At 36.9% G+C, this 27,454-nt stretch overlaps 1 protein-coding gene across 3 annotated transcripts in view; it reads right to left on the bottom strand.

The window, feature by feature from the left end:
* PDE5A (phosphodiesterase 5A) overlaps window positions 1-27,454 on the bottom strand; it is a 194,408-nt gene that overhangs the window by 17,240 nt on the left and 149,714 nt on the right. For all 3 annotated transcript variants that reach the window (XM_051966434.1, XM_051966435.1, XM_051966436.1), the window contains exons 13-16: window positions 25,578-25,703; window positions 21,519-21,613; window positions 5,910-5,997; window positions 2,316-2,416 (exon numbers count right to left, since the gene is read on the bottom strand). In XM_051966434.1, the coding sequence (XP_051822394.1) occupies window positions 2,316-2,416; window positions 5,910-5,997; window positions 21,519-21,613; window positions 25,578-25,703 (410 nt within the window). The remainder of the gene's footprint in view (window positions 1-2,315; window positions 2,417-5,909; window positions 5,998-21,518; window positions 21,614-25,577; window positions 25,704-27,454) is intronic.

The raw sequence follows: 27,454 nt of genomic DNA, 5'->3' as shown, positions 1-27,454 counted from the left end.
AAAAGTTTATGTAAAATAATCTTTAATGTCTATTTCCTTATGATCCTTAAGGTATCTTTCTGCTCTAAATACCATGAGCCTAAGAGAGAGGGATCAAAGTGGGAAACAATGGTGTGGGGCAATTTTATGCAGAGGGAGTAGTTTTATTGCTAAGTTGTAATTTATATAAAATACTCTACATGGTATTTTCTTAATAAATCAGAATACCCAATTAACCAGAAGACTCTCTTCTCCAGGGTTTTAGATAAATAGGAATGTTTTCTGAGTAACCACAGATGTATTTCAAGTTCTACAGTTGGTGGTTGCTTTCTAGCAGGAAACATGGACAGCTGCCATAAAGCAATGTCTTGATTCACATGAATATTACTGTTCTCTAGAAATGATCAGCAGACTGACTTCAAAAAGGCCTGGAGAGATTTACAGGAACTGATGCTAAGTGAAGTGTGTAGAACCATGAGAACATTGTACACATCAACAAGAAGATTATGTGATGATCAACTGTGATGGACTTGGCGCTTTTCAACGCCACATAATCTTTTCAACAACGAGATGATTTAGGCCAATTCTAAGAGATTTGTGATGGAGAGAGCCAACTGCATCCAGAGAAAGAGGATTTTGGAACTGAATGTAGATGAAAGCATTTTTCACCTTTTTATTGTTGCTGTTTGCTTGCTTGTTTTTTTTTTCCCTTTCTCATTTTTTTCTCTTTTTGATCTGATTTTTCTTGTACAGCATGATTAATGTGAAAATATATTTAGAAGAATTGTACAAGTTTAACCTATATCAGATTGCTTGCTGTCTAAGGGAGGGGAGAAGTGGGGAGGAAAGGAGAAAAATTTAGAACACAAGGTTTTGCAAAAATGAATATTGGAAACTATTTTTGTATATATTTTGAAAAAAAAAAGCTATTAATATAAAAAAAATGAAACAGAGGATAAACGAGACCCATGATTTCACAGCACAGGAAATCCCAAGATGAGAACACTCCTTTTGCCATTGCCCTTCTTTGTATCCTTGAGAATTAGAGAGCTGCACCCTACTGAGAGGGTGAGGCTCAAAGTCATAGCCACAAGTGCCAGAAGTTGTACTTGAACCTAGATGTCCTGATCTCAAAACTTACTCTCTATCCACTACATGAGGCTTCCTATTTTATAAGAAATAACAGAATAAAACACCTTTTTTTATTTCCTAAAGAAACAAATGCTAAGACAATTCTCTGTAATGGGCAGCTAGGTGGTGCTGATGTGGCCAGAACACTGGGCTTGTAATTAGAAAGACTCATCTTCATGACTCAAATCTGGCCTCAGACACTAGCTGTGTGACATTGGGCAAGTCATTTCACTCTTTTGCCTTAGTTTTCTCATCTGTAAAATGAACTGGAGAAGGAAATGACAAACCACTCTCGTATCTTTGCCAAGAAAATCTCAAATGGGTTCATGAATAGTCGGATGTGACTGAAAAAAGAATAAATAACAAATTCCCACTAAACACTATATAAACTAAAAAGCCACACTCTTCCCTTCCCAGAGACACAAGTCTATAGCTTTAAAGTCAAATACTTCTGGAATTTCAGTCTTTCATGATCATCAGAGACAAGTATGAGGGTGATAGACAAAACTCATATGTCATCACAGCCCCTCATTTTTTCTAGCAGTTTCCACTGTTTTCTCTTCCCAACATTTCCCAGGGCTTATGACCAGAAGCCACTGTTTTTCAGATGGTTTTGAAAGACAGTTTTAATAAATAGTAAAATCTTCAGATTTTGAGAAAAATCCCCTGATTCCAAGCTTGGGACTCTTTGTGTTGTACACATAAAAAAGAAACTGTCTATTTATTTTATTCTTAGGTATGAATGTGTAACACTCGATAGCTACAGAGACTGCATTGGGGATTAGACCTGTGGTTCATGGGTATAAGGAAATTACAGAATAGAATACCTCCTCTACCAATGCAGGGCAGCATCTCTATAACTAATTCTAGGGAGCTGGTAAGGTATACTAAGAGTTAAGTTACTTGCCCAGATTTGTATAGCCAGTATAGGCCAGAGGCCAAGCATGAATTCTGCTCTCTAGGTTCTATGCCATGCTGCTTCTCTAATATCTGAAATACATGAGAATATGCTATCATTTTTAGTTTTAAATAAAGCCAAAGAAAGAATATTGTTTTCCTAAATTACATAATTCTGTATATTATTAAATCCTAAGATTCTCTGTTCTGTTCAACAAATTCCCAAGATGATATTCTAAATAATTTACCTAGTTCCAAATGTTCCCAAAAGAATACTGTTAGTCCCAAAGTAGTCTCTTTTCACTTACTTGATATACAGTGCCAAGTCAGTAGCTAAAATTGCCTGCTTGATCATTTTCAGCGTGGCCTTGTATTCATCAATGGACAGGCCACTGAGAATCTGGTTGCCCTTGACAAAGAGAAACACAGCGTTAAGATCTGGAGTCATAGTGAAAGAACATTAATATCTGTCAGCCAGTCAATTAACTGGCATTTATTGATTACTACCTAAAGCACAGTGTATGTTCTTAATCCATAAATCTGGTAATTGCAGTGAGGCCCAAAGAATGGGGAATGTGTCCCAAGGCTTGGAGCAAAAAAGGTTTCCTGCTTTGATTGGGTAAACACCTATGATTCTAAGAGTAGAGGGACTTGATGGGATCTGGGGACCAACTACAGGGACTGTGCTGTGAGGTCTGTAGAGCAAATAGGTTTAGGATTAAAAAAGGCCACTGACATGCTACACTTATGGCATGGGCCTCTAGATGTCTGGCAGAGGCAGGGAAATGAGCTACCTGGAGATTTTGGGGATGTATCAGCAGCTTGTAAGTTCTTCAGGTTTTTGGCCAGAAAGAACATAGCCTGCCAGTATAGGCCTGATAAACTGTTATCTATCATCTTGTTCACGGAGTGGACTAGCTAATTTCAGAGGGCTCTCCATAGTGTGGTTTAGAAGACAAGGCACTGGATTTGGAGTCAGAAAGCCCTAAGTCAAATCCTGTACAGACACTTAAAAATTCTGTGACTCTAGACATGCCAGTTAGCATCTCAGATCCAGTTTCCTGCTCTGCAAAATGAGGGGATTGAATTCTGACCTTTCAGAAACTCTAAAACACTGATTCTATAGTCATTAGGATGACTGCAGAAAGAGAAACACTGACAGACATTTTGTTGGATATTCCCTTTTTAAGGACTCTGCTCTAAGGTCCTGAGCGCAAGACTGGAGACTGTTTCTGGAAATGCCATTTTAAAAAGGACCTCAGCTATGTTTTAGCTCACTTTACCTCAATTCTCTATGGCAGGGATCCTCAAACTTTTTAAGTAGGGGGCCAGTTCACTGTCCCTCAGACTGTTGGAGGGCTGGACTACAGTAAAAACAAAAACTTTGTTTTGTGGGCTTTTAAATAAAGAAACTTCATAGCCCTGGGTGAGGGGGTTAAATGTCCTCAGCTGCCCACAGGCCGTAGTTTGAGGACCCCTGCTCTATGGCATTCTTTTCTTTTCTTATACTATTGCCCATCCTCTCCCCCAGTTTTACAGTTCCACTTTATAGGTGTCTTCCTTCCATTAGAATTGTAAGCTTCTTGAGGACAGGAACTGTCTTACTTGCTTGTATTTGTATTTCTAACAAGTAACATAGTCCCTGGCATGTATGTATAATGCTCACTCATTTTATATTCTGTGTATCTATCCACATATCTCTCCACTTCTCTAACCACATTACCCTGTTAACACATTCTTCTCTCTCCAAATCTCTATGTTCATCCTCCTCTTCCTCCTTTTCTCTTATCCTCGTCCACTTTTTCTTTTTCCTTTTCCTCTTTATTCTCCTCCTTTCCTCTTCCTCCTCTTCTTCCTCCTCTTTCTTTTTTTCCCTTCCCCTTTTCCTCCTCCTCCTCCTCCTTCTGTCTCTCCCCCTCCCTCCAGGTTAAAGAGAAGTTGAAATCTGCATGGATGAAAGAGGAATCCACACTGATGAAATCAAGGGCTCTTGAAATATAATTTTCACTGCTAAAACTCTGATGGAAGTTTTTGACCTAAAATAATTAAAAAGCTATTCTCAGTTTCAAGAAGACATGAGATTCTTTCAGTGTTACATAGTAGTCAATGATCCTCATTAAGTCTCCTTACTTCTCAGTGACCTCAGGTAGCTCTCTATAAAAAGTCAGAATGACTTCATATTAACATTGGCAAGGGAATGCCCTACGTGAGGGAAATCCATGGCTCAGCTAGGGAAAAAAATGCTTCTGTTGGATCTGTGATCTCATTGATGTTGGCACTGCCACTATTAATACTAATTGCAACCCATTCTGTGTGACTCTGGTCCATGGTTGTGTGAGGTACAATACCTAATGCACTGAGTGTCATCCTTTAATTGTCTTGACATTGGGTGCATATCATGGAGGCTGTCTTTATGTAGGCTGCCTAGAGGTGCTTTCTTGAGGGACTGGTTCACTTTTTTCCCCTAGTCTCATACACACATTTCTGATTATATCCATTAGAATGGAATACACAGGTTCTATAGAATTGAACTCTTATTAAAAGATGACAAATTTAGGAAAATGACACTTCATTTTTGCTAGCATTAAACAATCAATCAACAAGTATTCATTCCTCATTTCTAGATGCTGGGCACTATAAATGCTGTTCCAAAATAAACAAGTAGCCAGTGGGCAAAAGACCCCTTCTTTTTGCTCTTCCTCACTATCTCCATGTCCAGTATAAATACTGAATATTCTCACAGAACCAAATAGCTGGTGCTATGGTGGAACTGGAGAGTGGAGGAAGACTTGCAGAAATTAGACCAAACTGCCTCTATGGACCATGATGGGAGTTCCTAGGTGGGTTCTTTGCTTTATAACATCAATTTATAGAATCAAAAATTTATATGTAGAAAGGGATCTCCAAGGTATGAAGAACAACCCCCTGTTTGTAAAAGATGAGACCCAGGTAACAGGCCACAAATCACACAAGTAATAAATAACAAGGCTGGCATTTGAACTGAGGTCCTCAGACTCTTTCTGGGGCAACCTATTGCCTCTACAGGTCATGAACCATTTAAGGAGACAGCAGGGAGTAAGGATGGAGGGAAGGGATACACTCTATTCTATGCTTTTCTTAGGGTAGAAATAGAGATTGTATCCATGATTTCATTGACATAGGGAACTTCCAGACAAAAGTTAAGAAAACTCTCTCCACCAGTACAGATCTGGACCTTCTCTGCAATGTAGACTCTTAAAAGAGTGACCTAAAGCATTAAGAGATTAAGTGACTTGCCCACAGTCACCTGGCTGGCAAATGTCAGCTAAAGAGGAAGACTTGCACCAAAGACTTCCTGACTTTTAGGCCAGCTCTCTATCCACCATACACTGCTTTCTATTCTTATCCTAAAATGACAATAAACTCCCTGTCCTCTTTTCTTTAATAATTAACTTCAATCTATAGCCAAAAAAGGGATAAAGCTTTTTAATGGGTAGGAATTGTAACTGTTTTATTTTTCAAGACATCATCTTTGTCTAGAAAGGAACAAACAGTTTAATGGACAGCAGACTGCCAAGAGCAAAGCTGGGGCTGTTAAATAAGCACAGTTCAGAGGACCCAGGATTCCGAGCTAGGAGTCACTATCACTAAGTCTATCCCTACTTTGTTGGGGGTGTTCACTATATGAGATGGTCCAGATGACAATTTCAGCTTGGGCCCTGTTTAAGCAAGTTTGGGAGCACCCAGAAGTCAGCCACACTGAGGAACTTTCAAACAACTTGAATTTTCCTTCCTTACCCAAAAAGGAATAAAGTCTGCTTAAGAATTTATGATGCTGGGAATCGATCCAAAATCTAAAAATAAGACTCTAACAACCAAGTTTTTTTTTTTTTTAATCATGCAACTACAAGTTAGATACTTACTGGGCTGTTAAGGATCATGAGACATTGGTCGAAATGATGGTGTTCCATTATGGAGTGGCAGTAAAGCTGAGCAAGAGGGTGTTCGCTTCTGTGTCGTGTTCCAGTGGATGAAGGAAGAGAAAGGTCATTTAGTCAGTCAAGTAGTATTTTTCTACTGCTTACTCTACACCACACACTGTTCTAGGTAGGCACTGGGGATACAACAATAATGAAACATTGATAAAACATGTAGTCACCTAAGAGACACCTGTGTTCCTCTGAAGAGAGATGACTTGCCTGTTTTTTCAAGCCCTTCTCTCTCATTTTTGTGGGGGAGGAAAAGAGAGGGAGCCTGCCTGACTGAATAAACCAAATGATTACATCTGACAAGGGGAAGAGTGCAAGGCTGACCCAACTGGGTCAACTACTTTGTTAAGATTAACCATTTGATTGGTTTCTGCTGTGATTAAAAATAGCACATATATGAAGAATTCCCCATGGCATGACAAGCAGGGGGCAAAGAACAGTGAAAACCTCTATAAATCAAAGCTAAAGAACAAATTATGAAAAAATGAGACTAGCAGAGTTGTAAAGGGCTTCCAAAGCCAGTTAGTCTAGCCCATCTTTGGACAAGGATCCCCTCTCTGATGATCCCCCCAAAGGAGTCTCCTGGCTTCTTCCTGGTATCTTAAAGATCTCTACCTCTCACATGAAGACCATGCTCAGGAACAAGATCACAGATCTGAGGCCTTATAATCCAACTCCTTCATTTTACAGATGAGAAAATTGAGACACAAACTGGTTAAATGACTTGCCCAAGATCCTACAATAAGTGCCTAAAGCTGGTTTTGAATCGAGGTCTTTCCTGACTCTAAGTTCAGAGTTCTGTCCTTTATTCACATGCCTCTCAAAAAGTTATTTATTCTAATGCCTTTATTTTATAGATAAGGAAACTGAGTCCCAGAAGGGATATATAAAATGAAGAGACTGAACCCAATGGCTCCTAAGGTCCCTTCAGAACCTTATCTACATCAATACCTTATGTGATTAATTTTCCCTGTGAATTAGTCCTTTTCTGTGTAGATCTAGATAGCTAAATTAAAAGAGAGAATAGAAGCTGGAGAGTAGGGATCCTCTGCTGCCACATTTGACTCATGAAGAGAAGGTGTAGTTCCATTGGGACACGTGTGACTGAAGGCAGCACACATGCTGATGGAGTTATAGATATGATCAAGAACTCAAGGATGAACATTAAATTCAATTTTATATAACGTTACAGGAAATGAAGGATAATCTAAATAAGTGATTTTTAAGAAGATACAACTTTCCAGGGGAAGGATCCACCAACTAACTGGCACTCTTTCAATTGCTCAGAATGCTTGACTCGGGAAAACTTGGGTTCAAATCTTCCTCGGCCATTTAGTAGCTCTGTGGCCTTTGACAGATAAAATGCTTTGTGCCTCAGTTTCCACATATGTAAAATGAAGAGACTGAACCCAATGGCCCCTAAGGTCCCTTCAGAATCTTATCTACATCAATACCTTATGTGATTAATTTTCCCTGTGAATTAGCCCTTTTCTGTGTAGATCTAGATAGCTAAATTAAGAGAGAGTAGAAGCTGGAGAGGGTAGACTTGGCTTGATGTTTAAAACAAACTAATAAACGTTCTAATCATTGATACTAATCCAAAGTGAAATACCTCAGCAGGCAATGAGGTTCCCATCACTAAAATTATTCAAGTAGAAAATGAATCACCACTTACTAGAAACGGATTATGTGAGCGTGTGTATGTTTATATGTGTGTGGGTGTATGTGTATGCATGTATGTGTGTATTCATTCCTGTTTAAGTATGGATTGGAATAGATATATTCTGAGGTTCTTCCTGTTTTAAACTTCAAAAATTTCTATTCTATAAGAGAGGACTGGTGTTATTACCCCCATTTCAAAGATGGGGTAACCAAGGCTCTGAAAAGGGAAATGACTTGTCCAAATTCTCACAACTAGTAAATAAAAGAACAAGGCTTCAACTTAGATCTTCTGGCTATAATTCTAGGAATTCTATAATAATGATGCTGACGGTGACACAGTAAGCCTTTATTTAGAACTTTTAAGATTTTCAAAGTGCTTTACAAATACTATCTCATTTAATCCTCATAACAACTCTGGGAGGTGAATGCTATTATTATCTCCATTTTACAGATGAAGAAACTGAGGTAGAGGGAAGGTAGGTGATGTAGTCCAGGGTCACACAACCACTAAGTGTCTGAGGCTGATTTGAACTTGGGTCTTCTTGATTCTAAGTCTAGTAATCTATTGACTGTGACACCAAGCTGTCTCAGTTCTTCTACCTTAGGATTTAGGACTTTCCTGTAGAAGCATTTTGTAGCTTGGAGGAGCTACATCATAAATCATATATAATCATATAAATCATAAATCCTATGATTTATAAATGACATGCTAACTAAATAACATCAAACAGGAGGCTTATATGCCCATTCCTTTCAGGCCTGAGAAGTGAATCCCCAGCAAAAAGCTTGTTTCTTCTTTAAAAAGAAGAAAGATTTCTAAAATTCTCTCTCTGTGTCTCTGCCTATCTCTGAATCTGTCTCTTTCTGTGTTTGTTGCATAAATCAGTGGGAAGAGACTTTAGAGACTATTTGCTCTAACTTTACAACTGAAATGGGTTAGCCCTCCTTTCCAGCACACCTATCAAGTGTCCAGGATGTCGATTTAAAGATGTCCAGTAAGGGGAGATTTCTCTGTCTCTCAAGGCAGGACACTCTACTTTGGGACAGCTCTTATTAATGAAAAGCTTTTCCCAAGCTGATACTTGTATTTATAACTCCCTCACTTCCCTCCTGGTCTTGCCCTCTAGGGTGAAGCAGAAGCCATCTAATCTCTCCTTCAAATGACAATTATTCAAATATTTAAAAATGGCTATCTGTCCCTGAGTCTTCTCATCTACAGGTCAATCCGCCTTTATTTCTTCACCTGCTTCTCATCTGGCATAAACTAGAGACCTCCAGCATCCTGGATACGATGCCAAGTCACTGTCAACTTTATAAAAATCCTTCCTACAACAGAATTGAACCCATTATTCTCCACACATGTGGTCAGTATACTGGGTTTTAGTATTCATGTTAAGAGCCATGTTTCCATTTTTAAAATTTGACAGATTTAATCCAAAAAACATTCAGAGAGTTTTCATTATATATGGAATCTTGGATTAGGGCTGAGACACAAGGATGATGTACAAAACCTCAGGGAGAGGGAAATCATCTAAATCTGTCCTGGAGCTCTAGGCCTAGAATCAGGAAGAGTTGATTTCAAATCCAGTCTCTGACACACATTAGTGATGTGGTCCTGGTTAAACCATTTAATCTCTGTCTGCCTCAACCTCCTCAACTGTAAAATGGGGATTATAACTGCACTTTCCTCCCAGCATTGTTGTGATGAAAAAAAAAAAGAGGCAAATTTTATAAAGTACCTAAGACAGTACCTGAGACATAGTAGATGCTTAAAAAATACTTGACTTTCTTCTTTCCTTCTCAAAACAATCACCACCCAGCCAAAAACAAAAAATGGGTAAGTTAGATCTTCCCAGGGAGTTGAGAAACAGAAAAGGCAAAGGATGGATGAGGAATAGGGAATTTGTTGGAGGTGGATTGGGTTTCAGCACCTCAAGCTAGCATCCAACTGGGACTTTTTACAAGTCATACTCAGGGCTGTTTCTCATTAAGCAAAATCCAGTCTGTATGACATGACAAATGAATGTAAATTATGCTTGGAACCTTTTCTTACCTTCTAAAAATACTGATTTATGAGGCAAATCAGAGGCTGAGAAGTACTGTGAATTTCCTCTTTACAAAAATACTTAGTATAAGGATGTGCTCTTGCAGCCTGAGACTTTTCTTCCTCTTTACTCAGAGCATGTGGGATAAATCTGATCTCTAGGAATGAAATTTCACCTCCTTCACCCCCACCCCCACCCTCACCCCAGTGAGATCCAAACATAATGGTCCCCTTTCTTAGTCTCAGTTTTATTTTAGCAGGTTTATTCATAGACATTATGAAATACATCAGGGGCTAGGTGGAATTCTGATCAATTCATGATCAACTAACTTCAGAGAACTGAGGATAAAAATGATTTCCCTCTCTCTGAGCAGGAAAAAACCATAGATTTAGGAATGGAAGGGCCATTAAGTCATTGAGTGCAATAATCTAATTTTATAGATGAGGAAAGAGAAGACTATTGAAGTTTTCAGGCAACATCCCAGCTTAGGTCCTTTAACTCTAAAATCCAGCACTCCTTCCTCTATTCTATATTGCTTTTATTATGGATTATAGATCTTGAATGATCAAGCTAGGCCAATAGGTCAATTTGTTTCATTTAACTATATTGCTTCTGAAGGCCAGGATGTGGAGAGAAGAGTTATTGAAAGTAATAGTGGTATTAAAGAGTGTCAATTCAACATCAATATTAGGGAAAAAAGAAATTGGAGCAAAATTAAAAATTCCATTTGTATAAGACCTGAATGCTAAAGGTCACATCATAAAAAAAAAAGAGAGAGAGAGAAGAAAATTAACTAGACCTGGACAGAGAAAGATCTTAACCAAACAAGAGATGGGGAAGTCATAAAAGAAAAAACAGAGAGGACTGATTACACAGAACTGAAAGGCTTTTTGAACTGACAAAATCAATGCACCTAGGATAATAAGAGAAGCTGTTGACTAGGAAAAATCTTTGCATGAAATATCACTGATAAAGAAGTCTGAGGTCCACAATACATTGAGAATTACCAAATAGAGTGAACACAATATAGCACAAATATATAAAGCCAAGAGTCATGCCCCACTAGACAAATGGTTAAAAAGTATGAATAGTTTTCAAAAGAAGAATTGGAAAGAATTGGAACCCATTAAAAGATAATTGTGAGGTTTTGTTTTGCACCAAGAAAACAGACAAAGATGATGACATATGGGAAGAGCCAATACAAGAGAGGCTAAAGAAACATAGGTACACTAATACACCACTAGTAGGCAGCTGGAATCAAGTGGGAAGGAAGGTGGCCTATGAGAACCATATTTCATAGTATACTACAAAATGGTAATCATTAAAACAATTTGGTACTGTTTTCTTAAAAGAGAAGTCAACCAGTACAACAAATTAGGTAGACAGCATAGAGAATCAAATGAACACATAAATATAATTTTAACAAACCCAAAGAGCCCACTTACTAGGGTAAAGACTCAATATTTGACAAAAAACTGCTGGGAAAACTTGAGAATAGTTTGATAAAAATTAGGTATAGGCCAACATCTCCTTTCATATAACAAAATAAATGCTAAGTGGATACAAGACATAGAAAAGGATATCTTAAGAAAATTAAAAGAAGGAAGAAATCACATTTCATATCTATGGATGGGGAAGAATTCATGAGCAAACAAATGATAGAAAGGATCACAGAGACAAATTGGATAATTTTATTATATAATTAAATTATTTTGCACAAATTAAACTTTATGCAGTTGAAATTCCAAAGAAAACAGGTGACAGGGAAAATAAATCTTTTTAGTCATTTTGTCTCATAAAGATCTTACATTCTAAAATATGAGGAACTTGATTCAAATTCATAAATCTAAGAACCACTCTTCAATAGGTAAATGATCAAAAGATATAAATAAGCAGTTTTCAAAAGACGAAGTCTAAGGTAATACCAAGGCATTAATAACCATAAGAAAAAAATCCTCCAAATCATTAAGAACAGAAATACAAAATAAAGTGTCTACCCCACACTTGTTAACTTGCATAGATGATAAAGGAGGGAAATGAAAGTGAGCTCAGTGCAGTGAATAGTAAATAGAAGGTGCTTCATAAACGTTAACTGGTTGACTGACTGTTGGAAGGGGGTATAATAAAAATCATTTTATAACTATACCTAAAAAATGTACCTCAACAGCACATTATATTTGACCTAAATCACTACTAGGCCTACATCCTAAATAGATGAAAAAAAGAGGAAAAACCAAAAACCAAAAAAAAAAAAAAACATTTATAGCATCTCCTTTTTGTAGTAGTCAAAAAGTGGAAAGGAAATTTTGATGGGGTAGGGAAGCACCAATTGAGAAAGGGCTAAAAAAGCATGGTTTCTGAATGAAATGGAATATTATTGTGCCAAAAGAAAAATGAAGTGGATAAGTTCAGATTACAATGGGAAAAACTCTTATGAATAACAGAATGATTTCCATGATGACAAGAAGATTGTAAAGAAAATCATCTTTCAAACATGTTAGAACTCTAATCGAGCATTGATAAACCATGATTCCAAAGGACTAAAGATGAAACAGTCCACTCATATCCTCCTGTCATCAAGGTGATGATGAACTTGAAATGTAGAATAAGACTCATATTTTTCAGCACGATCAACTTGACTTTGTTTTGCTGAACTATGTATATTTATTATGAGGATTTTTCTTTCTTTCTTTTTAACAAATTGTTCTGGGAGAGAGGCAGTGAGAAGAACATATAATAAATGCTTATGAAAATAAATAAACTTTTATTTAAAGCAGCAAAGGCCTATCTACATCTTGCTGTCTGTCCTCCTGCCAAATCTTTACAATGCAGCTCTGTTTCTTTTCCCATTCCAATATGTCTTTTATTTGTGTTCTCTAAGAACACTGCTTTGACTACAAGTTTTTCTTCTCCCTCTATGTAAATCTCCATAGTTGTGCTTGGAAGCCTAAATCCATGCAGGTCCACTCTTTCTTAGCTTCTTCTTCCCCTTCACTAAGCTTCCACCATATCCCACTGAATTCTTTTTCCATTGTGGCAGACTCCCCTTTATTCTACTTCTCACCTCCAAGAGAGATACCATTTTTATAGAGCTTTATGAAGCCCTATGAGGCAAGTGGTGGAATTATTATTCCCATTTTATAGTTGAGAAAACTGTGATTCAGAGAGATTAAAAGGAATTGTCCAGATTCACATTGTTACATGTCAGAAGTAGGATTCAAACTCAGGTCTTTTCTTTACCCTGCAAGAAAAACATTTTTTCTTTGTTCCAGGGTACTTCCCATTCTCTTTCCTAACTCCCATAGCAGTTATAAATATAATAATTCTGCACTTTAGTGTGTGTATGTGTGTGTGTGTGTGTGTGTGTGTAGCAAGATTCAAACTCAGTTCTTTTTTTTTTTTTTTTTGATTGCAAGAAAGACACTTTTCTTTTGATCCAGGACACTTTTCATTTTCTTTCCTAACTCTTACAGTAATAATTTGATGTGTGTGGGGGGGGGGGGGGGAGAGGAGGAGAAAGGAAGAGAGAAAGAGAAAAAGAGAGAGAGACTTATTACTTAAACACACATGCACACATTCTTGGTCAGTTCTTGTCATATACACTAATTCCATCTAGCACACCAGAAGTGCCCACTTAGGTGGGTAGGACCTCCAAATCAGGAAGTCCTGGGTTCAAATCCCCACTTTGACACTTACTAGCTGTATGACTCTGGGAAAGTCACTTGGCTCTTATAAAGTCTAGTTTTATCCTCTGCCAAACAGGGATGATAAGATCAAAAGGAAAAGCAAAAACAAAACCAAAATCACTAGCTCATTAAAAACAACAACAACAACAACAACAACAAAGTTTGAAGGTTTGCTGATCATCACAACAATCTGAGAGGGTGGTATTATTATTCCCATTTTACAGATGAGAAAACTGTAGCTCAAATGAGTTAAGTGATTTGCCCTTAATCATGTAACTATCCAGGAAGATAAGGCAGGGTGAGAAGCCAGAGTTTCTGGACTCTAAGACTTCCCACTTTATGTATGAAATAATATATAGAAAAGGTTTTGCAAACCTTAAAGTTGTATACAAAGGTCAGCTGTTCTCATCATCATCTTTGTCCCTTTTGCTGCTTTATTCCTAGACTTTTTGGGAGGGGCCATAGCCCACCTTGCACAGTATAGATTCAAGAGACCTCCAGCCTCTAATGGAGGGAGACAGAGTGGGGCTAGATCTGTGAACGAACTAGTTTAGCCAACTCCTTGGAGAACAAATTGCTTCTCGACAATGCAGTTCAGCAGATTCTCTGAATCTTAAAGAGTTTTAGAGAGTTGACTAGAGCAGATGTTTCCCAAGTCAAAGTGTAGCTTTGACCATATTAAAATGTAATAGGAAAATGTTTAACAAAATAATTTTTAAAAAATACAAGATAGTGTTATATTGGGATTTCCTAAGTCAATATGAGGTCCATTATGTGAATTTGGCCTAGGACACTGAGAGATTAAGTGATTTTCCAAGGATCACACAGTCTGTATATATGGGAAATGGGGTTTGAACCAGGTTGTTCTAGTTCTGAGTCTGGTTCTCATCCATTATGTCAAAAAGCCTCTTATTCTAACCTAAAATATTAAGACAGAGGTTGAGAATAACCAGAGCCTCCTAACTACACAAAAAGCTGGAGTCTAAGTGACATGGAAACTTTTCTTTGGTGTCAGAAGGACCTTGTTAACTTTTTCCCACTGGAAAATCATCCTTCATCCTTTTGCTCACAGGTTCTGCTTCTTAAAAATCAAAACCCCTTAAAATCAAGGTAATCTCTTACAAACTATCTCTTCCCACCATTGCAGGAAAAAAATGGGCAAAAGACTACCTCCAATATGTGTCCCTGTTAAGAAGAAAACCTCCCTAAACTCAAACTCTACTTTATGATGGATAATATTTTGTTTTCTCTATCAAGTCTGATGAAAAATGCACTAGAACGCTCAATATTTATTGAATGGCTTACACAATAATACCATAAAGCAATGATCTTTGAAATACTTAAGAACTCTGATAATACACTGACCAAGTGTGACTCTAATGGAATGGAAATGAAGCATACTAACCATCTCCTTACAGAGAGCTGATGGAACCAAGGGTATGGAATTGAGGCAGACAGTTTTGAACCTGGTCAATGTGGGAATTTGCTTTGCCTATTTTTTTTTTAATGGGGTTAAAGAGTAGGTGGGACAAAACGATTTTTGTCAATAAAAGAAAGTCAAATTTAAAAATATTTATTGAGAATATCTGACACTAAATTTTGACTCCTTAGTATTGTAAGCAGATCAGGTAAGAGACTAAAAATGGGCCAGCTCTAACCATGTCATTCTCCCATTCAAGGATCTTTGGTGGATTCCCATTGTCCTTAGGACCAAATAAATTTTTTTTTTATTTTAGAAAGCAAAGCCCTTCAGTCTAACTCTAGAATTTTCTACATTTAGTTCACATCCCACTATTCTTCCAGATTCTCATTCAATTGCTGGTCTCCGTGACTTTGTACAGGCTGTCTAGAATACCTGAAGTGCTCTCTTCCTCCTCTTCCTCTCCATCTCTGCCTCTTAGAATCTTTAATTTCTTTAAAGATACACTTAGCATAATCAGGAGAGCATTGTCACAGTAATAGCAAGATTGTGTGATGATCAACTATGAAAAACTTAGCAATGATTCAAGACAATTCCAGTAGACTGGGGATGGAAAATGCCATCTGCAACCAGAGAAAGAATTATGGAAACAATGCAAATCAAGGTATGGTATTTTCACTTTTTTTCCTTGTGGATTTCCCTTTTTGTTCTGATTTTTCTTGTACAACATGACTAATATGGAAATAAGTTTAAAATGATTGTAAATGTATAACTTATAACAGATTGCTTGCTGTCTTGGGAAGGAAAAAATAGGGAGAGAAGGAGAAAAATTAAGGACTCAAAATCTTACAAAATTGAATGTTGAAAAGTATATGTAATTGGAAAAATAAAATACTATTAAATGAGAAAAATAAAAAAAATAAAAAGAATGGGAAAAAAAGATATGCTAAGGTATCTCCCATGACAAGAATTTCTAAGTTCCTCAGTAGCAGGTAGAATTTTTGAGGGCAGGACCATCTTCATTCATTTCTTTTTATCTACAATGCCTCGCACAAAGTAAGTGCTAAAAAAAAAAAGTTAACTGAAATGAATTTCTAAAGTTTGAATTCTGTTTCTATACACTTAATCCTTATGTTAACCCTTTTTTTTATAAGTTCCTAGAAAGTTCTATTTTATTTAAAAAATACATAGATTGTAGGTTGTTTTTCACCCATTTTTTCTCTGTTTTTGAAGAGGACCAATGGCATCACGACATGATATTTTGGCTTTTGTATGAATTGGATGTGAGGCAGAGTTGCACAAGTTATCAACATCACTTTCTTTATGAGAGTCATCAAAGTCTAGTGGCAAGGCAAAAGTCAAGATGAACAGTGATGGATGCAGTCGATGACCTTGGTATCTTTGGTGTCTGACCAAGCCCTAAGCACTCCACAGTGTCTGCTTCAGCCACCTTCACAGTCAGTGGAACCCAATGGAACCAACTAGAACCAAATGTTCTCATCTGCCCATTCAGCTGAGGGAAGTCTTCACATGCTTGGGGGTAGACATCCCCTTACTCACTGACAGGTCGGAAACTTGTCATTTATCCTCAATCTGATTTAGTCTGTCTACCAAAATAGTTTTACTGGGGTGTGGCTGCTGCTCATGCTATATCTTCTTAAAGTTACAAATGAGAGCTTTTTCCTAAAAGTCTATTCATATATAGGAGATCCTGATCTTAGTATTATTCCTTTATCACCAAGTTAAGTCAATAAATATTTTTAAAGTGCCTACTATGTGCCAGCCACTGTGCTAAGCATAACAGACGCAAGCTCTCAAGGAGCTCATGATCTACTTGGGTGGGGGAGACAATATGCAAACAATTATGCATAAGCCAGATAAAATACAGAAAAAGTTGAAGATGAAATTACAAAGAAGGCACTAGCATTAAGAGGGTTGGGAAAGGCTTGTAGAAGATGGAATTGGAATTGAGATTGCCAGGAAAGCCAGGGAAAAAGAAGAGAGGGAAAAGGAAAGGAGGAGAAAGAGGGGAAGGGGGAAAATAAGGGAGAGGGAGAAAGGAAGGACAGGGAAGAGAAAGAGGGAAGGGAGAGGAGATAGGGAAAGAAACAGGGAGAGGGAGAAAGGGGAAAGAAGAAAGAAAAGAGGGGGAGCAGAGAGGGAGTGCCAGCCCATTCCAGGCATAGCAAACATGCCCATACAAGCACCTACTATGTGTCAGGCACTGTCACTATTTTATCTTCACAATAAGCCTGGGAAGTAAGTGCAATTTTCATCCCTATTTTACAATTGAAGAAACTGAGGCAGTCAGTGGTTAAGTGACTTGCCCAAGATCATCCAACTAGTTAAATATTAGAGGAAAGATTGAATTAAAGTCTTCTTAACTCTAGGCCCAGGGCTCAGTCCATTGTACACCCAGTTGCCCTCATGTACACCAAAAAGAGAACCATCCCTGGAAAATTTTGCGTCCCTCCCCCTCATCCCATGACTTGTCTAACCACAAGGATTTAGAAAGACGAAGGAAATCCCTGGAAATGCTCGAGGATTTAAAAAAAGGAAAGAAAGGTCACGGCAGAGCTAAAACTGCCTGCTTTCCAGTGGACATGGATCCAGGATTCTGCATTATTGTCTTTTTTCCCAGGACATTTTCTGAAGTGGAGATGACGTCTAACCAGATGTTTTCTGAGACATGTATTTTTAAATAAACAGAGCCAAAAAAAAAATAATTGAATGATGCTAGTCTATGGCCAATTGAATGATCTTTGGCAATGGCAGGCTGGGGAGTTAAACTGATAATCCCATGTTTAATACTATTGAATCCTTTTGGGTGAGGAATGCCCCTCTTTCTGTTAGATCTTAGTGTCTGGTAAGGGTTCACATATATTTGTCAGGCTGATAAAAGTAAGGATAGCAGTGACCCCAAAGAATATGCTTTTGTTCTACAGATCTATCATCTCACATATGCCCGATGCCTACCACGCACACACTTTTTAGGTACCTCCTCCTAGTTTCTTTGTTACTAAATGTGATAACATAGATCCTCAATTAAACCCAAGGAAGCACCTGGAGCCAAGAAGGCATCAGAAGGCAGCTTGGACAAAACAACAGACTCTTAGGCAGCTAAATCTCAATCTTTACCATTTTTTAATAGTGTGATGCTTTTTATTATGACTAGGTCAGGCCAGGACACTGTTTATAATTTATTTAGATATTGAAACATTTATTTATTTAGACATGTATAAAACTGTTTAGGTAACGAGGCTGGATCTACAGTGATAGCTGTCATTTCCTTAAGATAGCAATTTTATATAATCACATTTGTCTGTCTAAATAAAACTGCTCTAAAATATAAAATTTGATCACTAAAATTTAGATTTTTTTAAAAAAAAATTAGAGCTAACACAAAACCAACATGTTATTGATCTCAGTTCAAGTATTCAAAATAAACATTGGTAGTGAAGGATAAAGAGGACTGATTTCTCATTTGCCCATGAAAGCACTCCTTTTGCAGGCACTAGTGGGTTATACTCATAAGAATACTTCTGAATCTGTTCCAGGTGAGAATGTCATTTTCTCTTGATTTGTCTTAAAGCTATGGTAAAACAACACTATCAAATGATCATAAAACATTTTGAAGTTCACTTAGCCCTTTTCATTAAGCACTGTATTTGAGCCTCACTACAATCTTAATAGGAAGAGATTATTTATATTTTATAAATGAAGAAACCAAGGTTCAAAGTAGGTTGCCTATGGCCAGAGGACAGTTTCTAGGAGAGTGAGGTAGGATTTGAATCTAGTTTTTTCTAAGTTTCTAACCTAACATTCAATCTATTAAGAGGCACACTGTTTCTTAGATAACTTGTTAGTTATTTCAAGAGGGGAAAAACATAGATCTAATAATGGTTCCATTTAATTGGGCAGGAAAAACAGCTTGACATAAAGTTAGCATTTGTTAAATGTTGACTATATGCCAAGCAGAGTGCTAAGTAAGCACTCTCAAAAAACACACGCTCAAAAAAAGCAATTTCTGCCCTCTAGGAGCTTACTTATTTTCAAAGGGTGGGAAGAGAATATATGGATCACAGTGCTGGACTTGGATTCCAATCTTCCTCTGAAAGTGCCTCACTGTGTGACCTTAGGCAAATCATTAAACTTCTGAGACTCAGTTTCCTCATGTAAAATGGGGATAGCAATAGCACCTACTGAATTAGTCAATATGACAAAAAAGGAGATATATTTTGGAGATATGGGGAAATTGAGGCACTAATGCACTGTTGGTGGTACTGTGAACTGATCCAATCAATCTGAAGAACAATTTGGAACTATGCCCAAAGGGTAACCAAACTGTGTGTACCCTTTGATACCACTACTAGGTCTGCATCTCAAATAGATCATAAAAAGGGAAAAGGAGTCATATGTGCAAAAATATATTTATATATAGCAGCCCTTTTTGTGGTGGCAAAATATTGGAAATTGAGGGGATGCCTATCAATTGGAGAATGGCTAAACAAGCTGTGGCATATGAATGTAATGGAATGTTATTGTGCAACAAGAAATGCTGACTGGGTAGATTTTATTTTATTTTTATTTTTAAAAAATTTTTATTTAATAATTACTTTATATTGACAGAATCCATGCCAGGGTAATTTTTTTTTTTTACAACATTATCCCTTGCACTCGTTTCTATTCCGATTTTTTTCCCCTCCCTCCCTCCACCCCCTCCCCTAGATGGCAAGCAGTCCTTTATATGTTGGATATGTTGCAGTATATCCTAGATACAAAATATGTTTGCAGAACCGAACAGTTCTCTTGTTGCATAGGGAGAATTGGATTCAGAAGGTATAAATAACCCGGGAAGAAAAACAAAAATGCAGATAGTTCACATTCGTTTCTGACTGGGTAGGTTTTAGAAAAACCTGGAAAGACTTGTATAAATTGAGGCAAAACGAAATGAGTAGAACAGAAAAACATTGTATATAGTATCAGCAACATTGTAAAATGATCATCTATGAGAAACTCTTCTCAGCCACACAGTGATCCAAGACAAGTATAAAAGATTCATAAAGGAAAATACAATCTATATCCAGATAAAAAAAATGGTGGGCTCAGAATGTAGATCAAAGCATTTTTTTATTTACTTTATTCTTTCTTGTGTTGTTTTTTTTCCTTTTAATCTGTTTCTTTTTTCACAAGTGTGACTAATATGGAATCACATTTTACATGACAGCACATATGTAAACTGTATCAAATTGCCTACCATTTTTGGAAGCAGAGAAGGAAACAAATTTGGAATTCAAAATCTTGTAAAAATAAAAAATGAACTAAAAGTCTTGACATGCAACTAGGGAAAAAATAAAATACTATTTAAAAACAAACAGAAACAATAATACCTACTGCATAGAGCTGTTCAGAGGATCAGAGGAGCTAACAAATGGAGAGTATTTCACAAATGTTACATTAAAGTCATACATAGATTAGATAATGCTAATATTATTTTCCCTAATATTACTTTATTGTTAATAGCAGTGGGACAAAGCAATCAACAGGCATTTATTAAGTTTGTACTTTGTAGACATTTCATTTGATATCAAAAGGATGTATATCCCCATATAAAACAATCCTTAGGAAAGTCAGCTAACTTTGCTCAGCCTCAGTCTTCTCATATGTAAAATGGAAATACCACTAGCTCTGGTATCTACTTGACAGGATTGTTCTTGGGATTAAATTAAACAATAAATTATTATTAAATCAATACATTAAAAATTAATAATAAAATAATTAATAAAATAATAAAGTAACAAAAATCAATAAATAATATGACATTAATAGATTAAAATTAAACAAATTAATTAATCAAATCAAATGAGGTAATTAAAGTTCCTCACAAGCTTTAGAGGACCATAAAAACATCAGTTATGATCACCTTATTCTTCTCTATTTGATAGGGTTATTATTATCATTACTATTCCCAAATAATATAATAATTATAATAAACAATACATATAGCATATTAAGGTTTCCAAGGCACTTTACCCATATTATCCCTCTTGATCTCACAATTACCCAGTAAGAAAAGTACCATTCACATTTTACATATTAAAAAAAAATAAGATTCTGTAGAAAGGGTAACTTGTCCATTATTACACAGATAGTAGAGATAGGATTTGAATCCAAGACTTTTTGACTCCAAGGCTAGCACTCTATTATAACCTGCTGCCTTATTAGATCGAAGCCTTAGGTTCTGATCACAGCTGTGCCCCAGGACACTCTGGGCCTCAATTCCTTCATTTGAAAGGAAATTGGACTCCATGGTTTTCAAATGATGCCAAGGATGGAAAAATCTTGATATTTCATGTAAAACAAGTTAGATTGAAGACAAGGATGGTATTTTTATTCACTGTATCCCCAAGCACAGTGCCTGGCACATAGTAGGGGCTTAATAAATTGTTTATAGGATGGATGAAAACAAATATCAAATATTTTCTATGACTTTAAAAAAAAGAAGGTCCAGAGATAGCTAGGTGATACAGTGGATAGAGCACCAGCCCTCAAGTCAGGAGGACCTGAGTTCAAATCTGGTCTCAGACACTTAATATTTCCTAGTTGTGTGACCCTGGGCAAGTCACTTAAACCCAATTGCCTCGGGGGAAAAAAAAGAAGAGCCCTCTATCATTTGACCCTAAAGCATCAGGTCTGCCCTCTGCCCTCTGCCCTCTGAAAACTTGCTTACCTTTGTATATAAGAGTTGTTTACTCCTCTATGATCCAAATCATGACTCAGAGCAGCGATGAGCAGGGCCAAGATCTCCAGATCGGTCAGTTGGTTCTTTGAATATAAGAAGACACCACAGAGGAAACAACATGAATGCTGGCACATTGGGCAGAGAATCTTATCGGATCTCATTGAGTTTTGTGAGTAGGTGTAGATACATTTTTGAAAACCTGAGCCCCAAATCTGAGCTACATGCCTCTCGTTTTGGCTCCTGGGCACCTCAATATAGCTGGAACATCATAAAACATACTTCAGGCTGAAATGAACTGGACACAACTCAGTTACATGGACAGCTTAGATTACAAATGGCCTTTATTGAAAATTATTAACTAAAATCCCTAGGAATATCTGTCTAGTTCCTTCCAAACACCATGATGTTGGCATTTTAGCAATCAGCCTGGCTTCTACCAACTAGTTGCAGGTGAGACATATCTAAAACACTTGAAATTACTGGGCTTTGTCTCCCTGCTCAGACACCCTGCCTCCAAACCTCACAGTAGTAAGACAATAGACTCATTTGAACATTACTTGAACAAGTCATTAATGGGGAAGAAAATCTGATTACCAAAAAGGATAACATGAAGGAAAACAATATAGTTTTATGTAATCTTTTTTTTTTTTTTAAGATTTTCTTCTATTAGGAAGGATGATGGAGAACTGATGATCTTCTCTTCGATTCTTTTCAGAGCTCTTAACTAGCATGAAAGAGATTTTACACAATAAAAATATCATCATAAACTCTTGGATTTAAAGCTAGAGGAGATCGCATATGTTCTCTATTTACAGGAGAGGGAAATCCAAATTTTAGCTTTTGGAATTTTACCCTCCCCCCTTAATAAACCTTGAATAGCTTAAAAATGCCCCAAGTCATTTGGAACATTTTGTAAAACTTTGGCTAGAAGCTAGAAAAGGAAAACTATCGCTGAGACATTTTATTCCAGTGTTTTGAAAACAATCTCTCTGGTAAAATCTAGTGAAAAAAAAAGTGAAAAGTAGAAGCCTATGAAACCAGAAATAGGGAATAACTTTTTAGACTTTTAACAAAACATATGCACATATATGCATACACACATATGTACATAAATATGTACATGAATATATGGAATAGACACATGTTATATATGAATATATATGTATATATGTGTGTGTGTATGTATATATTTTTTCCATATAAAATCTATTTAGACGTATCTGGTATAGCTCTTAAAAAAAGCTAAACTCTTGCACGACATAAGGAGTAGTTGGGCTACTCAATTCCTGTGACGTTAGACCCAAGGACCATTTAGGTTTCAGCCTGGGAAGTAACTAGTCTGGAAACACCTCTGCTATTTATTCTTTTTTTTTTTTAAATAACTTTTTATTGACAGTCTGCTATTTATTTTTGTAAAGTTTTCTGATCAGCCATCATCTGCCCCTTTGACTAATCAGCATGATTTTTAACCTCTTTCTATTCAATAATATTTATAATGTTCAATTTGTTTTTAATCCAAAAGGATTAAAACAAGTTTTCTATAGGAAATCAACAAGATATCATCTTTGGGAATCAAAGACTAATAGAATTTAGAGCTCAAAAGGATTTTTGTGAACACAGGTAATGAGGTCCCTGTATGTGACATGTTGCACATTATAAAATGCCATGCCTGGGCATAAGTGAGTGATACTATCAGTGCGGCATGACATATTATCTCCTGAATGGTGGTAGGGACACCTGCTCTTCTCTGGGTTGGCTTACTCCCTTGCACCCTCACTCTGATAGGTCTAGATTCCCAGAGATAGAATACTACCATATGGTTATACTAAAACTCCCCCAGATGGTTACAATCAAACTCTCATAGAGTCCCCAGGATAATCCCATTGAGAATACCATTGGGAAATCTACTCCCCCTCTTCTCCCCACTCTAACTCTTGAGCTCCATGCATGGATTTCCCATGAATACAACCAGTCACTTAAATCTATCTACCTGGTATATGATACTTATACAACAGTCACTCACAATACTGACAACTCTATTTTTTAACTTTTTGATCCTAGGCATTTCTATCTTGCCCAGCATGGAGGTGCAGCTGCTACTCATGGACCAAGCTCATGGCTCGATGACAGCAAAGCTTTGACTTGCTCTGTTTCTGATCCGGGCCAGTCTAATTGTCCTTTCACAGACTGGTGGCTCCCTGCAACAAAATATTCATCTGGAACAGCAGCAGTATCTTAAATCTTTTAATGGTTGATTCAAATCTCCTCCTTTATACAGAGATACTTTTACATTTGTTCTGTATGTGAGAGCCTTAAAGAGAAACAATGTCCTTTATGTAGAGAAGAGACCTTGGAAGTTATTCAGTCTAACCCTCTCACTTTACAGATGAGGAAACTAAGGCACACATTTATTTCTTTATAGATTTTTTTAAAGAGCCTGAATAATACAGTGATCATTATCATTTCCTTAAGATAACTATTCTTTGTAACAATATCTATCTATATAAATTGTCTACAATACAAAATTTGACTTTAAAACTTAAGCCTTTTAATCAAAGCTGTGATAAAATCAACAAGTAGTTTGTTTTCAATTCAGAAACTCATCCAGGATCACACAGTTCTTAAATGGCAGAACCAATATTTGATCATCTCCCAGCACTCTCATTTTATAGTAGAAGACACTGAAGCTCAGAAAGAGAAGGGACTTGTCAAAAGTTACACACTTTCTTGGTAATGGTACTAGGGCAGGGTCCCTGACCCCATGTAGGTTGAGAAAAAAGGAAGGGAAATATGAAACTTTTTCTTATTTACACCATTAAAGCTGTTCTCTCTTGCCAAGGAGATAGAGTGCTGACCTTGGAGTCAGGAAGACATGTATTCAAATCTGACTTCAGACACTTACTAGCTATGTGACCCTGGATAAGTCACTTAATCCTATTTTCCTCAGTTTCCTCATCTGCAAAATGAGTTGGAGCAGGAAATGGAAAATCACTTCAGTATGTCTGCCAAGAAAACCCCAAATGGGGTCACAAAAAGTCAGACAAGACTGAAAACAACTAAATAGCAACAATAGTCAGTTATCATACTGCAGAATATACATGATAAGGTTACAAGTTAAAAGTTCCCTTTTTGAAAGATCGTTTACATGATGTATAGACTTAATTGGCCTGTGATCTGCACTTTGGGAGAGCATACCTAAATGAAAGGGATGAAATCAGAGAATGTAGAAATAAAGATAATCTTTACAGAACAAAAGGACAGCTATAATGAGATTAAATGCTGCTGTTTTGTTCTTCCTTCAACAATAATGAGAACTTAAGAGAATCACAGCACCTCAAGTTTGAAAGGGATCTCTATGGTACCTAGTCCAACCTGCATATAAAAAATAATCATTTTTATAACATACTCAAATGTGCATAACAAACATCTGTTTAAAGATGTCCATGGAATGGGAGGCTATCACCTCCAATTCCGGTTTTGCAGAGCTCTAATTTTTAGGGCACGTAGGTGCTACAGTGGATCTATTATAGCCCTTTGCTTGGAGTCAGTAAGAGCCGAGGGCAAATCCAGTCTCAGCCACTTACTAACTGGGTGATCCTGAACAAGTCACTTACTTTGCTTCAGTTAATTCTGTCATAAAATTAGGTGGAGGCAGAAACAGCAAACTTCTAGAGTATCTTTGCTAGGAAAACTCCAAATGGGTCCTAAAGAATCATACATGACTTAAATGACTGAACAACAACTGTTAAGGGGTTTTCCAGACATCAAATGTATATTTTTCTCTCAAAACATCCCTGTTCTGGAGCAAGTCTGATATCTCCTTCCAATGTCAATCTTTCAAGTCCCCGAAGAAGGTGATCACATTCCCCAAGTCTTCTCCAAACTAAGCAGTTTCTTCAACTGATCCTCCTAAGGCATGACTTTGAGAGCTTTTTAATCTTGGAATATAAAATGAACTAAATTAAATAAACCATATTTTCAGTGTTGGTTTTAAAAGCAAGGCAGAAGTATGAACTTGAACAATGAAAGAAAGGAGTGGGCACCTACCTGAATTCTACCCGACTTTAATGCAGCAAACATGCACTGGGCCGTGTTAAAGGCATGCCGCCAATTGTGGTAGGCTACGTTCTTTCGATAATTCTTTTTGATGCTTAGGATCCACCTGCAAAGAACCTTGAAAGCAAACAGTATAATTTAGTTCCATGTACAATTTGAATTCCGATTGCTTCATTCTGTCTGACTCTCTTTTTGTGTCTTTCTGAGTCTATCTTTTTTTCTCCTTCCCTGCAGCCTACTTCCTTCGAGATATATATGTGACCATGTAATCTTGTACAAATAATAAAAGCACATTCAGAAGCCCTCAGCAATATCCAAGAAGAGGGTAAGCCATCAAAGCTCTATCCACCTTATTCATTTGATACCACTGGGGAGGTGTTTATATGTAGAATTTGGAAAAGAGCTCGTCAGGAGGATAATGCTAGGTAGAATGTTACTGCCACTATGGGGTTCAAAATTGTCCAGTCAACAGTTACAGAAACAAAAGCAGAATTCTGAGCCAATAGCACTTTATTAAAAGGTTTATGGCCCCATCTAATGAAGTGACCTCAGATATTCCTCATGATCAGACATATCCCTGTCTCCAGGACTTTAGTTTTATATTGCTTGATACTCAGAGACACAGAAAAGGCAAAGTAAAATAGAGTCTCACTAGATGATAGACTTTGCTCTTGACCCTCCTGAAGGGCCAGAAATGATGCATCAGCATCAGTCATAGGTTGGGCAGGCCAAGGATCTGCTGCTTAAGTAGTCATAAGATGGGCACATCCTCATGTTGGGCAAGAGAGGGTAGTCTGGAGGTACAAAATAAATTGAGGGACATCCTATCCATTCTGGGTTTGGTTATGGTGATTAAAGATTAAAGATTAAGAGGTAGGAGATCTAGTGTCCTGCCAGTCTCTCACATTGACTGTGGTCCTACAGGCCAAAAGATTGAGATTAAGTCTAATCATCATTCTCATGTCCAGGCAAGTAAACTTTATAACAGATTATTGAATGTAGGTTTATAGTTTAAAGTTTGGGGTCTATTTGTTATAAAAAAGAATCTGTCTTATTTAATTATAGATGTAAAATATGTAATAGTTGGCTAGATTGACTGAATATATATATTAATAGATAAGTATAATAATAATTACTACCCCTATAAAAATCTCATTAAATTGAATAATAAAACAGGGATACATAAATCATTACTCTCACCACCACCATGGGTTCTAGGTCTCTGTCTGTCTTTCTTTGCTCTCAAGCTGCTGCTAATGATGTGGTGTCATGGACAAAGCAGTCCTCTTACTCCCTGGGTAAACTCGAGCAAGTCTGTCTCTAGTTTTCCTTAGTTTCCTAGGATTTTAGATTTAGAGCAAGGTAGGCATTCAGTGGCAGAGTAAGTGACTTAACTTAGGTTACACAGTAGAACAGTCAGGATCTGATAATCTAGTTCAACTCCATTTGTTTTTAAAAAAGGGAAACTAAGATGTGCAAATATGTTTTGTCCAAGATCACATGGGTAAACAGAGGAAGAGCCAAGACTTGAAAAGGCTCTCTAATTCCAAATTCATTGCTCTTTCTCTTGAATTCTATTTCTTCCACATGGTAAGGAGATTGGAGCTAATGATCTCTGGCCAAAGTTGAAACTCAATATTTTTGTGAAACATTGTACTGTATACATCCATCAGAGTTATTACCAGTTTACAATGAAAAGATTTTATTCTTGTGCAAAATAAACTCTCAAAGACTCTATTTAAAAATCATTTTTGAAGATGGAAAATAAAATCTGTTCAAAGTCTCATAACTTGGGTCTATTTCAACCCTTACATGGTGTTCTCTATAAAATTTCCAGAGTTACTGAGCTCAATCTTGGTTATTCTGTT

The sequence above is a fragment of the Antechinus flavipes genome, chromosome 6 (genome assembly GCF_016432865.1).
Source record: "Antechinus flavipes isolate AdamAnt ecotype Samford, QLD, Australia chromosome 6, AdamAnt_v2, whole genome shotgun sequence".
NCBI lineage: Eukaryota > Metazoa > Chordata > Mammalia > Dasyuromorphia > Dasyuridae > Antechinus > Antechinus flavipes.
This window is presented reverse-complemented; position numbering and strand designations above follow the sequence as displayed.